This window comes from Eschrichtius robustus, chromosome 15, assembly GCF_028021215.1.
Source record: "Eschrichtius robustus isolate mEscRob2 chromosome 15, mEscRob2.pri, whole genome shotgun sequence".
In the NCBI taxonomy this organism is placed as follows: domain Eukaryota; kingdom Metazoa; phylum Chordata; class Mammalia; order Artiodactyla; family Eschrichtiidae; genus Eschrichtius; species Eschrichtius robustus.
In genome coordinates, this window is record NC_090838.1 from 85,423,081 (window position 1) to 85,447,761 (window position 24,681).

A 24,681-nucleotide genomic window follows, 5' to 3' on the forward strand; every position below is an offset into this window, starting at 1 on the left:
AAGTGCATCCCAACAACCTCTGCTTCCTTGCTGGTCTCCTGACTTTGACCTTCTTGCCTCCCTCTTAGAAGGACTCTGGTGACTACATTGGGCCCACCCAGATAATTCAGGATAATCTCCTTGTTTCCATATCTGTAATTTAATCACACCAGCAACATCCCCTTCCCCAGGTGAGATAACATACAGGTTCTGGGGATTAGGCTATGAACATCTTTGGTGGGCCATTGTTCTGTCCACCACACCACCTGTGCAGCTGCAAGTAACAATACTTACCAGATGCCATGAATAAGGACTTTGTCTTCTCATATAACAGGGAGGCTGGGGGTAGGAAAGCCCGAGGGCTAATTCAGTGGCTCTACCCCAGGGACCCAGGTTCCCTTTCCATCTTTTTTCTCCAGCATCCTTTCTCAGTGTGTTATCTTTATCTCTCAGTCATCAGATGGATGCTGCAGCTCCAAGCACCACTTGGTGCCAAGCAGAAGAGGGGCATTTCCTTCTATATCAGTCAGGATAGCACAGTAGTAAGAAACAACCTCAAAACGACACACACTGTGGTCACAAATACCCCAAACCTTAGGGTTTAAAAAGATAAGACTTTAATTCTCACCACGCCACCTGGGGGCTCTGCCCTCTTTCTCCAGGTCCCAGCTGAGAGAACAGCCACTGTGTGGCCACACAGGCTCTTCAAGCTTCCAGCTGCAAAGGACCTGTGTAACTTCCACACACAATCCATTGGCCAAAGCAGTTCACGCCTGACTCTGTGGGGGAAGGGAAGTACCATCCAGGACATGCCCAGAAGGCCAACGCCCCAAATAATCTGGGAGCAGCACTTGTAGCTACTAAATCTTGCCAAACATTCGGCTCACCGTCCGTCCCACAGGCAACATGCACTCTCCACGCCCCAAAGGAGACAACAAACAAAGTCCCAGACTATCACCATATCAAGTCCAAGGCCCCTGGGGGATGCACAGTCGTCTCTGCATCAAGTCAGGATGTGGTACCTTTCGATTCAGAGACCTAAAAGCTGAAAAGGTAAGTTACTAAGTAAGCTTCCAAGTCTATGTAACTTTAGTGAGAAAAAAATCCTTTGTAGTTATAAGTCACTAAGATTTGTCGGAGCTTTGTTTGCTACCCAACCATAACCTAACCTATCCTAGAAGATCCTGGAAGAATTTTGATGCTGAAATAAAAAACCAAAGTATGTGCAGCTGGCTTAGAGACAGTGAAGGGAGAGGGCAGTGAAGGGAGAGGGCAGTGAAGATGATATTAAACAAAGCTGGACGGAAGGAGGTTCATGTTATGAAGTGGCAAACGTTTGACAGCACTGTCACCAACAGATGACACAGCCTAATGAACTCATCACTTCAGAAGAAGATGCTAAAAACAATGTTAGCACTGCACGTTGGCTGCTACTGGTTGCGTTGGACAAGTTATTATAAGAGATGAACTTAGAAAAGAAGTGGTTTCTACATTGGCTGCATATGAGCTTAATTTAGGGTGGTTTGTTTGTTTTTTACTGCTCAGTGGCCCACTCAGTGGTCTCGACGCAGAGCCTTAGCCCTTGGATAAGCCCCATCCTTCCCACCTTGCCACCACTGCTAGGCGCCCTGAGAAGTTTCTCCCATGTGATCATGAGCAGCTCCGCTGCCTCTCCCACTGGACACAGTCTGACTCCACGTGGAGCCCTGGGCTGCGACCAGAAGGTGCATGTGGGGAAGGGAGCCTGGAGACACAGCTCCCTCTATTATCATGTCACTTTGTGAACAGGGCCCTCCAGCAGAGTTTACAATGAGAAAACTCAGCAGCCTTTACTGACTGCCTCTCTTATCCTAGGAGCTAGACAGGTGTCCAGGGATAGGGAAGGGGAAGATTCCAGAAACAGCCACCACGCTGTCCTCAGGAATATCCACCCTCCAAACAGCCACAGCTTCATTACAGGATCACCCCCGATGTGCCTGCCTCCTTTTCTCCCCAGGATGGAGCCTTTGACAAATGGACTCCAACAGGCACACTCCAGCCCCACCAGGCACAAGTGGCACATGCTGGGGACGCCCATTGTGAACATGGACCAACCACACACTAAGGATTATCTCTGTATGTTGCATGCAGGGATCTCCATGCGAACTGTTTAAAAAGCAAGGGAAGAATGGTGTGTAAAATCTGCTACCTCTTGTGTAACAGGAAGAGTATGTGTGCGTGCACATTTACTTATATTTTCAAAAAGAAACAAGGATAAACCAAAAGCTAATGAGCTGCATGAGCTGCCTGTATATTTTGGAGATTAATCCTTTGCCAGTTGCTTCATTTGCAAATAGTTTCTCCCATTCTGAGGGTTATCTTTTCGTTCTGTTTATGGTTTCCTTTGCTGTGCAAAAACTTTTAAGTTTAATTAGGTCCCATTTGTTTATTTTTGTTTTTATCTTCATTACTCTAGGCGGTGGAATTGAAAAAGATCTTGCTGCAATTTATGTCAAGGAGTGTTTTGCCTATGTTTTCCTCTGAGAGTTTTATTGTATCCGGCCTTACATTTAGGCCTTTAGTCCATTTGAGTTTATTTTTGTGTGTGGTGTTAGGGAGTGTTCTAATTTCATTCTTTTACATGTAGCTGTCCACGCTGAACAGCAGAAACTAACACAACAATGTAAAGCAACTATACGCCAATAAAAATTAATTTTAAAAAAAGCCAATGAAAATTATTACCTATAAGAGGAGAGAGGGAATGAGGATGGAAGGTAAACTCTCTGAATATAACTTGTTTTATAATTTTTACTTTGGAGCTAGGTAAATGTTTTACATAACTTTAAAAAATTAAACCTAATGGGAAAATAAAGTGGCCTCTAAAAAAGCAAACTGAAACAAATTTACTCAATTCTATTTCAAGTTGGTGGCATGATCACAAGAGAAAAACTATTCAACTAACTTTAAATTCATTACTTTGAACAGCCCACTAGGAATATAGCCCAAGAAGGGTAAAAAGAAATATAGAGAAATTTTATACTACATTTAATAGTCCTAGTAGTAGCAGTAATATTGGTGTTATTTTGAAACTGTTTTGTGTATGCTGTAATATAAAACAAATAATTAACTAGATAAATGGCATTAGAATCCAAGATCATTAACATAAAAAAGTGACAAAAACAAAATCAAAGAAATTAAGGCAAAATCCTTAAGTTAAATCCTTACCTTAAATTTGAATTGGAGGGACTTCCCTGGTTGCGCAGTGGTTAAGAATCCACCTGCCAATGCAGGGGACACGGGTTTGAGCCCTGGTCTGGGAAGATCCCACATGCCGCGGAGCAACTAAGCCCATGTGCCACAACTACTGAGGCTGCGCTCTAGAGCCCACGAGCCACAACTACTGAGCCCGTGTGCCACAACTACTGAAGCCCGTGCACCTAGAGCCTGTGCTCCGCAACAAGAGAAGCCACCGCGATGAGAAGTAAGCACACCGCAACCAAGAGTACCCCCCACTCGCCACAACTAGAGAAAAGCCCACACGCAGCAGCAACGAAGACACAACGCAGACAAAAATTAATTAATTAATTAATTAATTAATTTTAAAAAAGAACGATCTCAACAACAACAACAAAAATTTGAATTGGAAATAGTATGACTTTACAATTTGTTTAACTTCTATTTCTGGGGTGTTTTGTCCTATATGGAGTGGAAGCCAGTCTGTATATGAATGCATGAGGGTTGAACCCCCAATCCCAACTTGGGGACACTGATACATGAAAGCTAAGAACTTAACCAAACAAAAAGTGGGCAAGAGAATGTTCCCAGCAGTGGGACAGCAGAATCAAAGACCAGAAGGAAACAGGGCAAGGCTACCATATACAGTTGCTTAGGTTGTACACTGTACAAGGGCACCACATCCAGTAATTACACATACTGAAGTAATTTATGAGGAAATACATAGGTGGGTTATGAGACCTTATTCCTCCCACCTAACACCCCCCAACACATAAATCCAAACTGTGAAATATGGCATGCACACACTAGGAGAGCACGCACATACACAGACATGATCAATGAGACACATAGGCACTCAGCTGCAGCCTGTCCTGACTGGGCTTGGGCTTCCTGAGCTCACCTTTCTCCCTCACTTGCCACAATTACAGACCAATTTTCACACCCTGTTACACAAACCTGACACAGTCATCTCCTCTGGGAGGGGGCAGGGGACAGGTGGAGTGTGCTTCCCTGGGGTAAGAAGCAGAGGGTTTGTGTGTGTGTGTGTGTGTGAGTGTGTGTGAGTGTGAGTGTGTGTGTGTGTGTGTGAGTGTGTGTGTGTGTGTGTGTAGACCTTAGGGACTGAGAATTGGAGAGGGGTCGCTCTCTCTGCTAAAGGACTTGAAGATTATTGCCAGAATATAGAGAATGGAAACTACAGGGGCAAATAGCAAATGTCACTGTGTCACATAACAGGGTTTGGCACAGTGCCTAGTGCACGGCACTCACTCAACCAATGGCCATCGCCGTTCTAGCCGGAGCAATTAAACAATAAAAAGAAATAAAAGGCATCCAAATTGGAAAGAGAAAAGTAAAACTATCACTTTTTGCAGTCTGCACTTTTGAAGACATTATCTTATGTATAGGAAATATAAAAGAATCCACCACAAAACCATTAGAACTAATAAAATAATTTAGCAAATTTGCAAGATACAAGATCAATATACAAAAAGCAGGGGTATTTCTACACAGTAGCAATAACCAATCAAGAAATGAAATTAAGGGCTTCCCTGGTGGCGCAGTGGTTAAGAATCCACCTGCCAATGCAGGGGACATGGGTTTGAGCCCTGGTCCGGGAAGATCCCACATGCTGCGGAGCAACTAAGCCTTTCTGTCACAACTACTAAACCTGCACTCTAGAGCCTGCGAGCCACACTACTGAACCTACGTGCCACAAGTAATGAAGCCCACGCACCTAGAGCCCGTGCTCCGCAACAAGAGAAGCCACCACAATGAGAAGCGCAGGCACTGCAACGAAGAGTAGCCCCCGCTCGCCGCAACTAGAGAAAGCCCACACACAGCAATGAAGACCCAACGCAGCCAAAAATAAATAAATAAATAACATAAGTAAATTTTTTAAAAAAGAAGAAATGAAATTAAGAAACTATTTTTCATTTACAATAGCATCAAAAATAATAAAACACTTAGGAATAAATTTAATCAAGGTGGTGCAAGACTTGTACACTGAAAACTACAAAACATGATTGAAAGAAATTAAAGACCTAAATAAATGAAAAGAGAGCCAACGTTGTTGAGTGGAAGGCTATCACCACTGTGCCTCTAGTTGCCTAGGGTTAGTTAGAAATTTTTGTCATTCCCTGGGGAAAAGAAATCATCTACACATGAAGCATGCCCATGGAATATATATGATAATTAACTATTGTTGAAATCTTTATTTAACCTAACAATGGCCTTTCCTCAGCAAACCAATTAATATTGATTCACGATCACATCAGCAAGCCAAAACCTAATATTTAAAGTTTCATGTTCTTGTAAGGATTCCATCTGCCCAGAAGTTACATCATCCATGAGACTAATCCCCGATCACCAAGTAAGTCGAATGTTTTCCTTGTCTTTTGTTCATTTTTTATTTTTCTCTACCTTGTTCATTTTCTACAAAAATTTGCCACTTCCTCCCCTGCTTCACAATTCTCTGGACTCTTGAGAACAGAGACCACCTGCTTCATGAAGTATTAAATAAAGTTTGTTTGTATCACCTCAATTGTCTTCAATTTTTTTTTTAACACCATATATATGCCTAGACTAAGCATCTGGTAAACTAGGCTCCAGGTAACTCATGGTACTCTCAACATCACTCCTTTGTTTCCTAAAGGACAAACAAAAGGACCTCATTCAGACTTTGATACACAGACAAGAATTATATTAGTGCTCAGCTATACAAACATCTGTCAGGACTATCCCGGAAGTTGATGTTTTTAAATAAACAAGTTTGAAACTTGATTTTAGCTCTTTTCTCTAGATCGGGAAGTGTCCAGCTCTTTGAAGGGGCAGAAGCAATCCAATCTGAGCAAGAATACTAAAGACTTAGCAACTTGATAAGAGGAAAGGATTGCTGTCCTGAAAGTATAGATAATGTTAAAAGGTAGAGAGGCTATTAATGCTAATGAAATTTTGAGCTTATGCTCAGAGATGCAGACCACCTCCATGGTATAATAAAAAGAAATTTGTCTGGTCTATGACCAGGGTTCCTGGCACAGAGCTTCAAGAACACTGGGAATTTCTTAAGTGATCACAGTGTCTATGTTATACTAATGAGATGACACCTGGTGGGTCCCTATATAGCCTCAGGATGGGGACTGGTCAGCAGAAAGGTAAATCATGTGATTAGAAGGTTGGGGCTTTGAGTCCTAACATCAGTCAGACCTCCTGACGTCAAGAAAGGGGAGGGAGGGTCGGAGATTGAGTTCACTCATGTGCCCAATGATTTAATCAGTCATTTTTACATAATGAAATGCCAGTAAAAACTCTGGACACTGAAGCTCAGTGGAGATTCCTGATTGATGAACACACTGACATGCCAGGGAAATAACACACCCTGACTCCACGGAGAGAGGGTCCACATTGAGGACACTCCCAGACCTTGCCCCATGCGTATCCTTTATAATAAAGCTGTAATCGTCCACATAGCACTTTCCTGAGTTCTGTGAGTCATTACAGTAAATTGTCAAACCTGGACGGGATTGTGGGAACCCCTGAAATTGTAGCCAGTGGATCAGAAGTGTGGCTAGCTGGGAACCCCTGGAACTTGTGGCTGGTGTCTGAACTAAGGATGATCTTGTTGGGGACCGTGCCCTTAAACCTGTGGATTCTGACTAACTCCCAGGTGGCTAGTGTCAAAGTTGAACTGCAGCACACCCAGTTGAGGTGGAAACAAAACACCTTCTATGAGAACCAGGAGAAGGGTTGGTCCATCATCACTTAAGAGAGGTGTGGTCACCTGTCACTGCCTATATGGCCAAACTGCTACCTTTAAGATAAAGCTGGCCAGGGCCTGATGATGGTGTAGTTTTTCCTAAAAGCCTGACGCTTTTTGAGCAGTGATTTTCCCCAAGAAGCCAGAACTACTTTCTTCTAAAAAACATTTTGTAGAGTTCAGAGATGTTGCCTGATCTGTATTTTCTGCCTTTTCCTTTACATGCTCTCATAAGTCTTTTCTTTCCAATTGCCTTGTAGGAATTAGGGTTACGAGTAGAGTAGGTATAGCCTACAGAAAAGTTTTGTTGCTAAAATACCACCCTGAGTTTAATTAGAAGAAACTAATTAATATATCCATTTGGGTAAACTTTAAAATAAACAAAAGCCTCCATTTCTCAGGGATCCAAAGGAAAAAGGGTGGGATCTGAAGTGACTGTTCTCATCCATCTTATTTTTTAAGTCATGAGAGATGGAATGGGTGACAGCAGCTATGAAGAGAAAAGGAAGACAAGCTCTATCTTAGATGCTGGGGGACAGAGGGAAACTGGAGAACAGCCATTAAGTCCCTGACATTGATCACGAAGTCATCCCACTCAATTAGGGTTGGAGAAGCCTAAATCTAGGGGAGTGAGTCCTACAAATTTAGGAAAGTGCCTTTGATGAAGGGAAGTAATATGTTTCATGTGTGCTTTTGATTCCAAGACTAAAGTTTGCTGTATCTGGTTTCCTAAGTCTTAGGAGAACAACCTGCCCCAGAATCCAAGACAGCACAATTTACACAGCAATGGAAGGATACAACCAATGTTCGCGTACAGAAGCTGAAGAAAGAACTCTGTAGCTGACAAGAGGGATGAATTCCGAAGAGATGCACAGAGCTAAGGTAGGCCAGTTTGGAGAGAATACGAGCAGTCATTTATCAGGATGCAAGACTAAGCTTATGAAGACCTGAGAGGCCTCTAATAAGGGAAGAATAGGATAGAGAAAAGAATAGGGTCTCTGGTCTCTAGAACCAGGCTCAAAACGTAAATAACATCTGGGTATCACTTAGGTCCTTTAAACAAATACCAGCCTAGTACATAGAACTGAACATTCTATTAAAGATTCTTGGGGAGGCTGATGGGGGCAGGAAGCTGGGATTCCCATCCTTTCTCCTAGGCTGCAATGATACAAGAGTACATTCTGGGTTTTGACCACACAGGCATCTTCTGAAGTCACCAAACATTCTCAGATGAAAAACATTTCAGATGTGCTTTATTTTTTCCTTTCTTCATATCAACTTTATTCTTAATGTCAATACTTTATAGCCCCTTAAATCACTTGTCAGCTTACTGTAACAATTTTAATTATAAATCTCTAATCTTATATGATGTTTCAGCAACATATCTAATACTGCTATTCTAAATTCTTTTAAATTTCCCAGTGGAAGGAAGATATATGTGTATCTGTGATTGTTTGCATCTGTCAAACAGGCAGTACCTAGAGAAAAATAATCACTTCTCTAAACAGAGCTCTAACTTTGATATCATGTGACAACCCAAGAAATTGAGTGGAGAACCTTCTGAGGCTACAGGAGAGTGGAATTCAGAGAAACATTATGAAGACAAGGAGGCAAATTTCTTTTTTCATTTTACATATCAGGAAACTGACACCCAGATTAAGAGTTTAAGTCATTTGCCCATTATCTGCTTCTTGGGAAAGTCAAGGTTGGAGCTCATGTCCCCTGACGTGGCCTGGTTTTCCTTCTCCAATAAGTCTGGAAATTATGATGTTGGAATAACAAGTCACTGAAAGCCCAAATATGAATAAAAATACTTTACTCACTGGCCTTCCTATAACTTAGAGAATCTATTAGTCATTTTACAGAAATAGACATTTAATATTGAAATTAGCAAGCAGGTAAAGTAAATTAGAGTTTTAAAGGAAGAGAGACTTGTAACTGCACATTTCTGCCTCAGAAGCAGGAAAGGCAAACTTAGACACAGGTGGACCATTTACTCCCACCCAGATCAAAACAAGCCTCCCCCCTTACATTCTGGGGTGGGTTTGGGAAGATAACAGATTCACTAAGGCAACGGCAATGCCAAAAATTAAAGGGAGGGCTAGATCAGTGAAGCAAGGATTATTATTTAACAGATTTTCAGATATTCCACGGCAATCACCACACTCTCAACACAAATCTGAGAAAAAAGGGCAGAGGGAGAAGATTAAAGAAGATAAGAGTCAGAGCAGATGAAATTTGAAATGCTGTCAGTGGCACGAGCTTCCAATTAGTGAATTTTTTTTTTTAATGGGCAACATATTTGCAAGCCTTTGGGTATTTTCTGCTTCTATTGATATATGTAAATTGCCAGCATTGCGGGGTTTATAGATTTGCTTCATCAAAGTATCAAACTATTTCTTCATCAAACTATTTGGAAGTTCTTCCTTTATTCCTGACATGTAGAGGTAACGTGAAGCTCTTAGAAAAAAACAATCATTCTAGGCTTAGGAAACAGCACATGAAACTTCCCTCAATAAGAAGCTCCTGAAGCCTTTCAACCTGGCCTGTCTCTCCCTTCCTTCCACGGTGCCCAGTCTTGTTACGTAGGAAGGTCAAACGCCTGGTTACCTCTCCAACTCAGCACATCACAAAACAAGCATCAGCCTTGCCAGCTTCAATGGCTGTTTCTGTCAATTCTTCTAGGCCACCAAATCATCTTTCTTTTCTTTTCCTTACATACTGAAGACATCACTGTGTTCTGAGAACTCTCCCTCCTTGAGATGATTCCCTACTTTACCTTCTTCCATTCCCTCTGCCTCCAATACCAGTTTAAAGTCTGCAAATTACAGTTCTCTGCCTCTGCTACCCACCCCTCCCTTCCCCTGTCCCCAGTATATGCCAATTTATTGGGAACAGGGTCAATTAACCTAATAGGGACATTACGAAGAACCCATTGTGTGGGAGGGTCATTGTAATTGTCCCTCAGAATAAGAATAATGGCAGAGAGGGGCATCCATAATTAAGGACAAAGGGAAGGCATTGAGTAAGCCAGGAAATTATTCCTAGAAACACGTCAGATTCTAATAACTGCTGACAACCCTAGTACTTACTTCTGTTACTCCTAGATATACCCACAGTGATTGGCATCAGGGCTTTATAGGGGATCATTGTGACCTTTTCAAGGGGCAGTGTGGAAGAGGCATCCACAATACTTCACCCTACTCCACAAACAAGCCTGGTGGGAAAGAAGCTCCTAGCAGTAGAAAGGAAGGAGGGCAGACCATCTCTGCAGCTGTTAGAAAACAGGGTAGAGGTAAGTATAATTACCATAAGGTCCTATAACCACAGTGCTATTTGTTCCCAAAAGGCTCAGTTTACTATCAAGATCAAGTACAAACTCCTTAATCTAGCATTTAAGATTAGACATCAAACTATCAAACCAGCCTTCCAAAAAGAATCTCCACTGCTCATTAGCAGGAGTCCTCAAGGGTGAGTTTCTTCAGTAACCCTGATTTACATCAGGAATGTCCTCCCCAGGCTCTCCGCAATCCAGATCCACCACCACCCCCTGCACCCCCTGTTAAGGCCCAAGTCAAAAGTTAAGCCCCCCTTGCCCCATGAAGCTTTCTCTGACAGACAGCAGACAGGCCCCACGTCCCCTCCCTCCTACAGACTCCCCTAGCAGATAGGCTAAATCATATGTGTATTAATTTAGCACTTAATACACATTAATTTAGCAATTAATATTTTCTATGTCTGTACCTCCATCTCCCAGATAATACCACTAGTTTCTTAAGGACAGGATCTGTTTCAGTAAGATAAGGTTGTAATTAGGTATAAATCCAATAGCAGTGGATGCCCGATCAACGTTTCCTGACTGTTGACTGATTGAGGTGCTATCAGACACTAGTTGAAGACTTGAGTTAGTGAGACCTAAAAATGTGTTAATTCCTATAACGGTTAGCAGAACCTAAACTTGTCTAAAGACCCCAGAGTGAGCACCCTCTGAGTTAACAACCCCACAAATTGGATACTTGTGTAGATCCAAATTAATTAATCAATGCCCTGAAAGAAATTCTGGACTCTGGGAGCATCAGGATTTCCAAAAGCAGCTAATTTTTTTTTAAAGGTATTTAACTTAAGGGCCCTAAGAGAGCAAAATATCCACACAGCTTCTCTAAAAGGAAGGTAATCACATGAATAGCTCTTTATATTTTACTTGCATTGTTAAGTGGCTCTTGAAAGAACCTTGAGAAGTAGAATGGGAAGTTACTAAAAGACCAAGGGGCAGAGAAGGTTAGGCTGACTGTTTGACAACTCACTCTCAGGTAGAAGCATCAGCGTATTACATATGTCTTCGTAGACATCTGGACTCCTTGACAAAGAGGTCTCTTCATTTTTGGTTTTCGAATCCATACGTCCTCGGTCTCCAGAGCTTCTAGTTCCACGGAAGATGGTGAAAGCTTTCCGGCCGCCGTTCTATACCCTATCCACACTTCCGTTCTTTAATTACCAGTTGGAGGTAGGAACAACTCCCAGTCCCTTGAGCCCTCATTTACTCTGTCCACACAGCCTTTCAGATCAGTTAAGTCAAGCCTGGAGGTCTCCAAGGGTACCAACCCATCGCTTTCATTTGCCATGTATCAATATAATTTACGTAACTAACCCTGAAGTGCCTACCCACATGCCCTCACGTTATAGCCACTAAGCTAAAACCCACTTAGGTTCTTCCCTGGGCTTTTGATGACTCACTCCCTAGCTCTCTGCCACAGCATTTTAGGGTCTGGAACCAAAATTTCACGGGCTTCAGCATCTAGGTTCTTTCCTTACAGCAAGGACGCGGAACAGAAAACTGCGGGAAACCGGGAGGTGTGCCACTCGGCGGGGTTCCGTTTTCACCCCACCTGCCTACCTCTTAAGCCAGAGGCAGGCATTTCCCCCAGGACTCTGCGACCTCAAACAAGTCTCGACTCTACAAACGGGATTAATTTTCTTTTTTCCATAAACCAGACATAACGATTCTGGTTTATTGGGAAGAGGCACGACTCTCCGGACCCAAGGGCCGAGGCACAATTTTTTCCACCTCGGGAACCTCAAGTTAGTATTTTTTCTCCTACGATACCTTCCCTGGGATGATGCTTTAATCGTGTAACCATGTAAGCCAGTTGCAGCTTGGACAGCTAAGGAAAAAAAACCCATTCCCTACTCCTGAGCCAACCTAGGACGCCCTCACCACGCCGCACCCCGAATCCCAGCCCACGCTCAAGACCCCGCGAGCTTTCGGTTCAACATGGCTGCGGGACGTGAAAGGAGAGGCCGGCGCGCGGGATGGAGGCGGGGCTTGGTCTCCCGGCAACGGCCCCGGCGATTGGCCAGCCCATCTGCAGCCGAGGCCAATGGTCAGGCGCCTTGCAAACGCTCGGCGTGGCGACTGCGGCTGCGCGGGAGATTCGAATTGGCGGCGGCTCCTCGCTGGCAGCGCAGGTGGGGCTGCTGCTGGCTCGCGTCCTCTAGCCATGGATAACCCGGAAAATGTTTTTCAGTAAGTGTGGGTCTGTGGGAGGGGACGGGTGGGGGCGTGATCCCCAGCTGCCGGCAGCCAGGGGGCTGGGGTACCTGGGTTCGGGCCTGGTGGTCTGCAGGTCCCCGGCCCGGCCCGCCCCAGACCTGCCTCCCTTTGCCCTTCCCAACCCCTTTCCTTGGCTCCGGAGTTTGTCCCCTCCCACCCACCCCCACCCCATCCCAGCTGGGCTGTGGGCCACTAGGGAGCCGTGGAAAGGACCGCGCACCGTGTAGCCGTGACTCTCCGCTGAGACGCCGGCCCTGAGGCCGAGCTGCGGCCGGAGTGGCAGTTTGGGGGAATTTGGACGGTTCCTGAGGCCCTCAGCGCTCCTTGATTCTTTGTAAGGAATCCGCTCTGGGCAGATCGCCGCTGTGGAAGTAAAACGTCTAACCCAGCAAAAAACTAAAACTTACATGTAGGTTTCATGAGAAACTTTCAAAGCCACTCATTTTAAAATTCTGCGAAAGAGAGAGAACTTAAGATTGCTTTAACCCATAATCCCACAGTCAATTTTTAAAAGTCTTTGAATAATGTGCACTTTAAGGGGAAAAATGTTCCCTTATGTTTATCGTCATTTATGTCAGCCTGCTAACAATTTTTAAAATTCCCACGCCTTTGCTTTTTATTTGTATGACTTAGGTGATATATCCAGACTGTTTCAGAAGCATTTAAAACACTTAAACCATATGCGACAGGAAGTAAAACTGGTTAGTTTTATCAGCACCGAGGTAATCTTAACTCTCTGGGGATCCGAAGACTCAGGTGGTTAAGTGCTGTCAAAACAAAAATTTGTTTGCCTTAAGACTTTTTCTTTAGCCCAGCCTGCAAAGGATTTCGATATTAGAGGCTCGTTTTCCCCCATTTTAAAAAAGAAATCAGGTATTTCCGACCTTATTTTGACTTTTTAACTTTTTAAAATAAGTACTACATTTACATAGTTAAAAAAAGATTTAGAAAACTGTTCACTGCGCTCTATACTTGACTGCTCTCCCACTCCCTCATATGTAACCATTTTTCTAGTTTATTTTTATATTTATTTTGCAAATATAAATATTTATATTATAATAACATATGAACATATCTATATACATATATGTACGCGTGTGTACAATTCCTGCCTTTATTGCACATAAAATGTAGCAGAGTGTACACACTGCTTTTTTTGCTTAACACTGTCCTTGGAGATTTCACTCTATCAATCCATAGATTCTTTTCTCATTCTTTTTTACAACTACGTGATATTTCATGTACCACAATTGATCTAAAAAGTCCCCCATTGATGGATACTTGGGTTGTGGACAATATTTTGCTATTACAAATCGTGCTGCAGTGAAAAATCTTGTACACGTGACATTTTGCATATATCTGTCCTCTAGATTCCCAGAAGTGGGTTTGCTAGATCAAAAGTAAATCCATCTGGAATTTTGGTAGATCTTATTACCAATTGCCCTGGCAGGGACTGTGTACACTCCCACCTGCAAGCAAGTTGTAGGAGTGCCTGTTTCCTTTGCTTCCCCACTACACTTGTCACATTGTTGCAGTCTGGTGGGTGAGAAGTTGTATCTCAGTGAGGTGAATTTCTCTTATGAGAGAGGTTGAGTATATTTCTGTGGAATACCTTTTGTTCATTTCTTAAATTGGGTTGGGTTTGGTTTTTTCCCCCCAACTTCTAGAAGCTCTGTTTAGTTATCCCAGTTTATCATTTCTCTTTTGACTCTGCTTCGTGTTTTGTTTTGTTTATTTGACATATAGAAGCTTTTAATTTATATGTAGTTGACTTCATCTAGCTTTTCTTTTGTGGCTTCTGGATTTTGAGTCATAAGAAACATTGATTTCATCTGTATCTTGAGGTACAAGAGCCAGAAGAAAGTATAACTTTCAAACCTTTTTTCCCTACCCCTGAAAAAAGTCATGTAACGAAAGTTATGTAGCGTCTCTGATAGAAACCTAGGAGTGTTCCTTAGCTTGACTGTCTCTTACCCAGTGTGCAATCCCATCAGCAAGTCTCATTGTTTCTTTCTCCAGAACACCCAAATTCCACACTTACTGTTCCCACCATGGTCCACCCTGTCACTGGGGCTCTGCAGTAGCTTCCTAACTGGTTTCCACCTTCTATTCTCATCCCCCACCCGCTTCTTCACTTGGAGAGACAGAATGCACATTTTAAAATGCAAATGAGATCTTGTCATCCCCACCCTTCTACCTCAGCGTACTTACACAGCTGCCTGGATCCCTGGCACCGATCAAATGTCACCCCCTCAGAGAGGCAGGCTTTCTTTCCCTGACCACTCTACCTAAAAATAGTAAGTCCTGTCACATTCTTACCCCTTCTCCCATCTTCTGAGGTTTTTTTCCTATGTGCTTAATGTCACCTGACAATATTTTACAGTTTTCTTTTTGTTTGTTTGTTTACCGCACTAGCACCTAGGGGCCCCTGGAGAACTTTGCTTTGCTTGGTTGTTTTTTTTTTAAGCTGTGGTTGGGTACACGGAGGTCGGGCCAAGCAGAGTTCTCAGGGAGCTATAGCCACTGACTTCTGAGCATTGCCATTGTGTGTTCTTCCTCAGGGACGTTGTGTTCCACTGAGGCCCAGAAAGCAGACTGTATCTGGAAGCCCTGATTGGTGGGACCCTGGGCTGTCGCGCACCCTTCACAAGCCCTCTTCAGGTCTTCCAGCCAAGCTCCTGAGCAGCAAGGGGAGGGGTCTGAGTCAGTGCCATGCCTGGGGCCCAACATTAGGAGGAGGAGCAGCAAACTTCTGGGTGCTGCCCCTCGTGGTGGTGGTAGTGACGTCGGGAATCAGTGAGAGGAGAAGGAGACTCTTGGGGATAGACCTGGGGACCTTCTTTTAGCTGCTTCTTTATAGGGCTACCTCAGGGGCCTTGCGTCTTACTCTCTTCTGAAGAAACACTGACTGCTTCTGAGTTTTCTGACTTCTGAGGGAATGCTGTTTTCGTTTTTATTATAGCATTTGAATTGATATTTAAGATTTCTATTTTAAGGTGTATAAATGATAAATATAAAGTATATCTTTTGCTTTTAGGAAGTACTCCTAATAATCCCATGTACATATTTTTCTCTTCTCTAGAATGTTTGAAGCCCATATGCAGAGCTACAAGGGCGATGACCCGCTTGGTGAATGGGAAAGGTTAGCATTTTGTTTATTTATTTTTTCTGTAAACAAACTATATACGCTGTCCTGAAAAATTAGTATTATCCGTATTTTTTCTAGTTACATGCGATGGGTAGAAGAGAATTTTCCTGAGAATAAAGAATATTTGACAACTTTATTAGAGCATCTAATGAAGGAATTTTTAGATAAGAAGAGATACCACAATGACCCAAGGTTCATCAATTATTGTTTAAAATTTGTAAGTATACTTTCAGATGTATAACCACATCTCTAGTCATGTTGTCCTTTTGCTTTTTACCCCAGACTTGAAGATCATTTTAGACTGTCTTTTATTCTGATACCTTATGTTTCATAAATTTTTTTTAAGTTGTATGGCCAGAGACACGTATTTTACAACCTTTTGGCTTCTGTACTGTGGAATCAGTGACTTAATTTTAAAATCCTCCTTCTCTGAGTATCAAGTCTGAAAGGTGACAACACGAGGTAGAAACCATTAGATTAAAAGAAGTTAAAAAAAACAAAAAAACAAAAAAAGAAGTTTCGTTGGATGAGGCGCATGCTTGGGGAGGGGGAGATGAGCAGGCACTCCCAGTGGGTTCCTGGGAGTAAATTAAATTCATTGCGAATAATTAAGAAAACATTAACTCTCAGAAATGAAACTTAGTACTAAAAGGAGAAGGCCACCTCAGGTTAGGCTGGGTCTCTTCAATCTTGAAATAAAGGCTTGGGGGCGTGATTTCTAGTAATAAAATCATGAATGGAATAGATAAAGTAAACAGGGATTTGTTCACTAAGTTTCAAAATATGAGGATTAGAGAAAGCCTGTGGAGCTTGAACAAGTATAACTTTATATACTACGTTACAGGACCTGCTGTCTTGGGAGATAACGTGGGTTATCTGGGGACATTGAATGTCAAGGAAAGGAACGAGCTTAACTTTGAGGCTTGCCATCAGAGGACCACACAGGCCTTCCCCTGCACAGTACATCCTGAGGCCTCCAGGAAGACGAACGCTGAGGGCTGGCTGGACTCAGCCACACTGAGACTGGCAGTGCCTTCGTTCTCATGTCTGTCTGCTTTGGATTTCTGCAGGCTGAGTGCAACAGTGACCTTCATCAGTTTTTTGAGTTTCTGTACAACCATGGGATTGGGACCCTGTCAGCCCCTCTGTACGTAGCCTGGGCTGGGCATCTGGAAGGCCAGGGGGAGTGGCAGCACGCCAGTGCCATTTTTCGGAGAGGAATTCAGAACCAGGCCGAACCTAGAGAGCTGCTGCAGCAACAGTACAGGTAGTTTGAAAATAAAACTCCACGCAGTGTCTCCTACCTTGAAATGCAACGTTTGCTCTTAAAAGATTTTTATTGTTATCTGTTTGTACAGGGAAATCCTTCTCATTGGGGGAAATGTGGATATATAGAATAGTAGAAAAGCTGCCCAGAAATATTACTGTTAACATTTTTGTGCACTTCCTTCCAATATCTTTTCCGATACCTATGTGTGTGCCTTAGTGTCTGTGTATTTTTATAGCAGACCGTACTGTATGTCTGGTTGTATGTACTGAGCTTTATACTGCTCTTAAGAAATTATGCACTTTTATACTACTTATAAAGTGGTTGTGAAGTCTGTCGCAGAGCTATGTCATAATTTAATTGTTCTCCAATGGAACATTAAAGTTGTTTCCAACATTTTGATTTTTATAAATAACAACATAATGAATATTCTAATGAATAACTTTGTTTTTCACAATTTTTAACTTTTTCAGTGATTAAATACACCTCATTTAGGGTGTTATTTATATATACCCTAATACAGAAAACTAAAGAAGCAGAAGAAACCCGTCAATTTTAGTTCTCATTTTTTTCTCCACTTGTAACAGGATTGCAGGCGTGTTTTACGTACATAGGCAGCCCTGTGTCAAGGTCTTTTTTCTTCATCATAAAAGTATTTCCTAATGTATTTCTTATTATTATCTGGTTCCTTCTGATAGATTCTCAGAATTGAAACTATGGAGTCAAATGGTGTATGAAGAGTGTTCAGGCTTGTGGTACATGTAACCAAATTCCCTTCTCAAAAGGTGGTACAGGTTTCTGCTGTCTCTGTCTAGCAGCATAGAGACAGCTTGTCTCACTGCACCCCTTGCCGGCTCTTAATACACTCATCGTTTTCAACTTTGCTCCAGTGCACATGCTCTTTTTAAACTTTATTATGAGAATTTTCAAGTATGCGTTAAAAAAAGAAAAGTTAATATAATGAACCTGCATTTACTTATCACTTGCTTTTAATAATTATTAATATTTGATCACGCTGTGCTGAAGGATTTTTTTTAAATTAGGTAATTAATTTATATACTTTTGGCTACGTTGGGTCTTTGTTGCTGCACGCAGGCTTTCTCTAGTTGCAGCGAGCAGGGACTACTCATTGTTGCGGTGCATAGGCTTCTCATTGCGGTGGCTTCTCTTGTTGCGGAACACGGGCTCTAGGCATGCAGGCTGTAGAGTGCAGGCTCTGTAGTTGTGGCGCATGGGCTTAGTTGCTCCGCGGCGTGTGGAATCTTCCCGGACCAGGGCTCGAACCTGCATCACCTGCTAACCACTGCGCCACCAGGGAAGTCCCTGTGCTGAAGGATTTAAAGCAGATCCAAAACAGCAAAATATTTTACCCTAAACACTTCCATAAACATCTCAAAAAGGTGATTTCTTACAGAACCTTACATCATTTTCACACCTAACAAAATGAATAGTAATTCTTTAATATCCTCTAATTTTCAGCTATTCTTCATTATGTAAAATGTTTTTGTTTTTTGCCTTTTTTTTAAATCGTTGGTTTGTTTGAATTGAGTCAAACAACATCGGCATTTGTCTGCATTTGGTTGTACATCTCTCAGTCTCTTCATACTGTGCACCCCTCCTCATATCACCCAAAAATGTCGGGCTTGGAGGTTGCATATTACTTGATAGGTTGATTAACATGCAAAGATGCATGAAATGACATGTTTAAGAAGTCCTCACAGCATGAACAGTAATATATCTGCTTTTTAAAATAGTTTTGTACTTTAACATCTTTCTTCAAACCATTATACTTTTCATATGTTCCAGATGTAGAGAATGCCTAAAATAGAGTTCGAACACCCCATGTTGTAACATGTACATACTTGATACCCTCAGAAGGAGGGTATGTTTGTTATATGAATTTAAGAAACACTAACATAAACGAGGCAAAAGGAGGAATTTTTCTAATATAAGTGTATTGGTTATGAAGACAATCCCAGAATTTTTTTTTTTTTTTTAATTTTGAAGCAACTCTCAAATTCAACTTTACGTTCTCTCTTTTTTTTTTATTAATTTTATTTTATTTTATTTATTTATTTTTGTCTGTGTTGGGTCTTTGTTTCTGTGCGAGGGCTTTCTCTAGCTGCGGCAAGCGGGGGCCACTCTTCATCGCGGTGCACGGGCCTTACACTATCGCAGCCTTTCTTGTTACGGAGAACAGGCTCCAGACGTGCAGGCTCAGTAATTGTGGCTCACGGGCCCAGTTGCTCTGTGGCATGTGGGATCTTCCCAGACCAGGCTCGAACCCATGTCCCCTGCATTAGCAGGCAGACTCTCAACCACTGCGCCACCAGGGAAGCCCTACATCCTCTCTTAACCTCAGTCTTTACTAGCTTATAGTAAGCTGTCTATCATGTTTAGTTTTCACTTTAGAAAAAAAAAAATTAATTAATTAATTATTTTTGGCTGCTTTGGGTCTTCATTGCTGCGCGCAGGCTTTCTCTAGTTGCGGTGAGCAGGGGATACTTTTCGTTGTGCTGGCTTCTCTTGTTGTGGAGCACAGGCTCTAGGCGCACGAGGTTCAGTAGTTGTGGCACGTGGGCTCAGTAGTTGTGGTACATGGGCTTAGTTGCTCACGGCACATGGGATCTTCCCAGACCAGGGCTCGAACCCGTGTCCCCTGCATTGGTAGGCAGATTCTTACCCACTGTGCCACCAGGGAAGTCCCTAGTTTTCACTTTAATATAATATATATTGAACTGTAAATTATAATCTATATTGATGCCTTTATTGCTGTCTTTTAGGTTGTTTCAGACACGCCTCAACGAAACTCATTTGCCAACTCAAGGTAAATAATGCTTTCTAAAATGTCCAAGATGTTGGTAATTTAGTCTGATTTTCACTACCTTTTTTTTGTTTTCCTTAAAAAACAAATCCATCCACTATTTATTGATTATATTGTCTTAGATAACAGGGATGGTGCTCTAATAATAATAATGCCTGATAAATAGCAGAGCAGGGGCTCTGTCATAGCACTTTAAAAGAAACCCCCCTCCAACACACACACACACACACACACACACACACACACACACTTGGTGATTTCATTGTATTTTTAGGATTTTTAAAAAATAGAAATTGCCCCACATAGAGGACGATACCTACTCTGAAGTGAATCTGCTCTGAATTGAATCAAATGTGCTTAATGCAACTTTTAAAGAAATGTAGTATTTTTTTTTTTTTTTTAGAAATAATAGATTACATTCTAGCATTAAGCACTGACTATCCTGTTGTTTAAAATAACTAGAGTTTACATGTCTTTCAGGGACTTTCTTGGGCATTTTGAATTGATTAGAAAGCTATCTCTACCATATTTCTCTAATTTATAAAGTATTTTAGTTGCACTTTCTGAGACAGTGTAAATGAGTTTATTTTTTAATGCTACTTATTGAAAGATCAAGGGAATGTATTTGTAATAATTTTATTTAATATGGTTTTACCTTTATTTCTTTTTATTTCATCTTTTTCCCCTCATAGCAAGAACCTCAGAACCTCTGCATAATGCTCAGATTGTAAACCAACTGGTAACATCAAAATCCAATCCAGGAAATAACTCAGGCTGCATTTCTAAGAATCAGGTAATAATAATGACTGTAGTTCGTGTGGGAACTGGGAAGGGTATGGAACGGTCATCCAGCTGCCTTCCACAGCTACTTGGGCATCTCATTTCTTTGACCTTGTCTCCCAAGACTCTAACCTCCATGTCAGCCACCTGTGCCTGCGGCACCTCTCCGGGCCTGTCATCATCCACCACTGCTCACCTCAAATATTAAATTTAAAATAACTCACTGATCATAACCTCCTGCATTGTCTGACCTAGGGACCCCTGCTCCATGACCTCCTGTCTTCGCCTCCTCCCACCAGCCTCTCTCCTCCTTTGTTCTGCGGGGCTCCCTTGCACAGGCCCAGGATTCCCTACCTTGGGTCACACCCATGTGGAGGCACCTGAGCCCACCTAAAACACTCCTGGCTTCGAACCGTAACCTCAGCCAGGGCTTTTACTACTCCCCGGCAATTATGCTTCCAATTTCCCAGTTCACTCTTTATGTTTTACATATCACTTATGTTTCCCATTTTACTCTCTAATGCCAAATTATAATGATTTTACACTTCTTTTTACTCTCCTCAAACTTGAGACCTGACTACCTCTAACCTCTTCCTCAGGAACTGGCAAAAATACTATTTCAGGGAAACTGCAGAAGCCGTCAGATGATGTCTGTCCATTTCTGCCACCAACCAATAAATAACTTCACCTTTCCCTGCCATTGCAGTGGGGCTAGGTGGCTCTTCTGCCCTGATGGCTTATTAGCCTGTGAAAACGCTCTTTCCTTGCTTCCCAGCATCCTTCCTCTTCATAGTACTGTTGCTCTTTCAAAGTTTGCTAAGGACCTCCTCTAAGCTAAATCCCATGGAAATGCCTCTGTTCGTAGTACACATGTGCAGGTTTTATTAATGTAGCACATTCCTGATGTAGAATATGAATTTCCAACTTTGACAGATACTCAGATGATCCCAATTTACATCCTACTCATGTTTGCCAGTCTCATTGCTTCCTGTTGTCCCGACTGTAAGTTTCTAGGCAGAAGAGTTGGGTCTTGTTCACGGTCACTTCCCAGGACCTAGCTCAGGACATGACACGTATGAGATGTTCAGTAAATACTTGTCTAGTGAATGAATGCTAGCATTGGAGACTCCTCAACATAGAATAGTACCAGAAGAAAATTTTAATGATTTTTTTTTTAAATGTAGCTATTTGGAATGTTAAACTCATTACACATAGGTGCTGTGGCTCAGCTCCTGGACTATGTATCAAAGGGAAGTAAGTGCCCTTCTCGACTACCAAGCAGATACTTTAAAATCGCTTTCTTATCGGACTCTAGTTGCAAAAGTTATCATAAAAGTAATAATGCAAACCTAGGCTTCAGATATTAATTGTAACTTGAAAGAACATATACAAATCTACTCAATGATTCAGAGACCCCCTCAAGTGTTTTCATATTGTTTTGTGAAGTAATTTGGATGATAGATTCTTTCCAGATAAGTGAGTGCTTGTGTTTCTTTTCTGTCTTTCTAGGGTTCAGAACTTTCTGGAGTAACATCTGCAGCTTGTGATAAAGAGTCGAAAATGCAAGTACAATCAGTGCATTCATCTATTACTTAGTTTCCTTCAAGAGCTGCTTCAGTACACTGTTGTAAATAATGTATTTTCCCCATTTTAGGGAACAAAGGGTGATCATGATTTCTAAATCAGGATATTCTGCACACCCACCTGTGGCAGCCAAAGCTGATGTTCAGCAGGTTGTCATGTATTGCAAGGAGAAGCTTATTCGTGGAGAGTCAGAGTTTTCCTTTGAAGAGCTGAGAGCCCAGAAATACAATCAACGGAGAAAGCATGAACAATGGGGTACTTGCAGTCTTACAGTCTGAGCTATCCTAGGTCACTTAACATAATCCTCATCTCTGAGTAATTACATTTTTAGCAGATAATTGACTATACTGAAAGAATCTGCAAGAAAAATGTCTCTAGCTCATCCTGTCAGGAGCCTAAAAATCTTTGTTTAATACTAGTGTAGCAACCACATTTGTCCAAAGGCTAAAGTGGTGTCTTTTGACAACAAAACTCGGGGTTGAAACAGCACTAAAGGAGATAGATATCCACACCAGTGTTGCCTTAGCTTTTAGTGAAGTAGATATTTTTAACCTTTCAAATAATATCTGTACAGATTTGAACTTCTTTATCTAGCAATTCTAAACCTCTGGGTCCGTTATTTGGACTGTGAAAGGATTAAGTTAGGAACTGGAGTTGAGATTTTTCAAGATCTGCAACTACTGTAAATAAGACATTCAGGAGTCCTCTGATGAAAGTGCCATGTTATTCATGGCTGTGCTGTACAGTGGATCAAGCTTTGTTCCCCAGGGAGAACTGAATGTTAATACCAGTGTTGGCACTTGCCTTTGCTGTAACAACGTGGACCTCAGAGGAAAATGAACCTCTGTCCTACTCAGGGCTTTTACACCATCTAAGTATTTGTGCTGTGCCCACTCTGTAGGCCACTTTTTGTTCATTCATTATTTCTCTTTTGGTTGACAACTGAGAGGACAGTCAATTGACACTCGTGGAGGACTCTTTTGTGCCTTGCACAGATGCTAAATTCTGAGCTGGACGGTTTGATTTGTACGTGATGTGGTTATGTTAACCAGTTATTGGAAATGGGACCAAGAGCAGTGTACTTGACACACTGACCTTTCGGTGCACTTTACTCTTATTCCTTCTTAGAAAGCACCTAGAGATTTAAATCTTTTAAAAACTGTTCCATTTTCAAATGATTTGCACAGTCATGATTGTTCTACAAGCAGTGCTTAGTATCATACCGTGCTATTACCAAATATTTTTGTTGCTCATCATGTAAATTTTTATAACTTACATGCCCTGAACTTAAAAGTAACTGTGCTAGGGGAAGGTAAAAATTATAATTGAAAAGTAATACATATTTCAGTTCTAATAACCTAACACACATGGAAAAGACTAGTAAAAAATTTGCCATCTTAAAAATAACCTTTTACTGATTTTGCATGGATTCCTCTGATGACCTGAATTTAAATTTCACATGCAAACCATATTTTCTCTTTCCTAAAGTTAATGAAGACAGGCATTATATGAAAAGGAAAGAAGCAAATGCTTTTGAAGAACAACTATTAAAACAGAAAATGGATGAGCTTCATAAGAAGTTGCACCAAGTGGTGGAGACATCACACGAGAACCTGCCCTCTTCCCAGGGGAGGTCTGAGGTGTGTGTGCTCCTTGCCGACGCTTCCCATGCCCAGTACAGGAACTTCTGTTTCTATTTGTCCTCTGTGTGCTCTAGTTTTAGAGTTAATTCTGATGTTAATTTAGTTACTAGCTTTCTGAATTATTTTCCCCCCAACAATGGGGGAAAAGGCAATCCAACACACTTCCAGCGACAATAGAGGTCACACTTAAAGAGCCAAGAATCAGAATGACACTGGGCTTCTCAACACCAACCCAGAAAGATGTTCAAAATGTAGAATGAGAAAGGAAGTTACAGAACAGAATGTGTAGTGTGTTTGTGTGTGTGCATATGTGTGTGTAGGCACATACTTATATACTTAAGTATTAGCGTATATAATCCTTTTTCTGATTTTTTTGGGGGATGTACAATGCCTGTATTATTTAATGAAAATTCAAATATAATGATTTCTTTAGTTTGTGTTGAGAAACCAGCACGCACCTGCAAGAATGGGTCTCAGGACCTGTTTTTTCTACAGACTTACTGTGGCCACATTCCTGTTTTCAGCTCCACCTTCACGTCCATCCTGAGATGTGTTCAAATTTCTGAACTTCTCTGGAGATCAGCCTCCTCCAGCTGCTGTTCTAGGTGTTAGGATTCCTTTACTGTCATTTGGTGAGGTTTTGGGAGGACGTGGATGATAAAGCACGTGTTTAAGCCGCTGCCTTTAACCAGAAGCCTCTGTTGATGAACTTATGTCTGTATATGAGTGGTATAAAGATATATCTGCCAAATGGATCTCCATTTGTCCCTAAATCATTTATTTACCAGCTCAGCCTTTCCCTATTGGTTAAAAATATCTTATCACATACTAAATTTTTAAGGTATAAGATCCATTTCTAAAATAACTGTCTCTTTGTTTTAGTCAATAGGTTTCTTCTTGATCATTCCATGTTTTGATATCTGGTGGAGAAAGTCTAT

The 24,681-nt window shown here is 41.8% G+C and overlaps 2 protein-coding genes across 4 annotated transcripts in view; one reads left to right on the forward strand and one right to left on the reverse strand.

Moving 5' to 3' along the window:
• ACOXL (acyl-CoA oxidase like) overlaps positions 1-11,868 on the reverse strand; it is a 369,695-nt gene extending 357,827 nt beyond the window's left edge. The window contains 1 exon segment of the mRNA XM_068564616.1: positions 11,251-11,868. The gene's annotated coding sequence lies outside the window, so the exon portion shown is untranslated.
• A 518-nt stretch (positions 11,869-12,386) lies between these two features.
• Positions 12,387-24,681, forward strand: part of BUB1 (BUB1 mitotic checkpoint serine/threonine kinase) — a 42,269-nt gene continuing 29,974 nt past the window's right edge. For 2 of the 3 annotated variants that reach the window (XM_068564904.1, XM_068564906.1), the window contains exons 1-9: positions 12,387-12,470; positions 15,580-15,639; positions 15,724-15,862; positions 16,716-16,912; positions 19,696-19,739; positions 20,429-20,529; positions 22,026-22,078; positions 22,171-22,355; positions 23,589-23,740. In XM_068564904.1, coding sequence (XP_068421005.1) covers positions 12,445-12,470; positions 15,580-15,639; positions 15,724-15,862; positions 16,716-16,912; positions 19,696-19,739; positions 20,429-20,529; positions 22,026-22,078; positions 22,171-22,355; positions 23,589-23,740 — 957 coding nt within the window. In that variant the 5' untranslated portion in view covers positions 12,387-12,444. Of the gene's footprint in view, positions 12,471-12,838; positions 12,907-15,579; positions 15,640-15,723; positions 15,863-16,715; positions 16,913-19,695; positions 19,740-20,428; positions 20,530-22,025; positions 22,079-22,170; positions 22,356-23,588; positions 23,741-24,681 lie in introns of those variants that run through there. The other variant, XM_068564905.1, reaches the window with a different exon arrangement.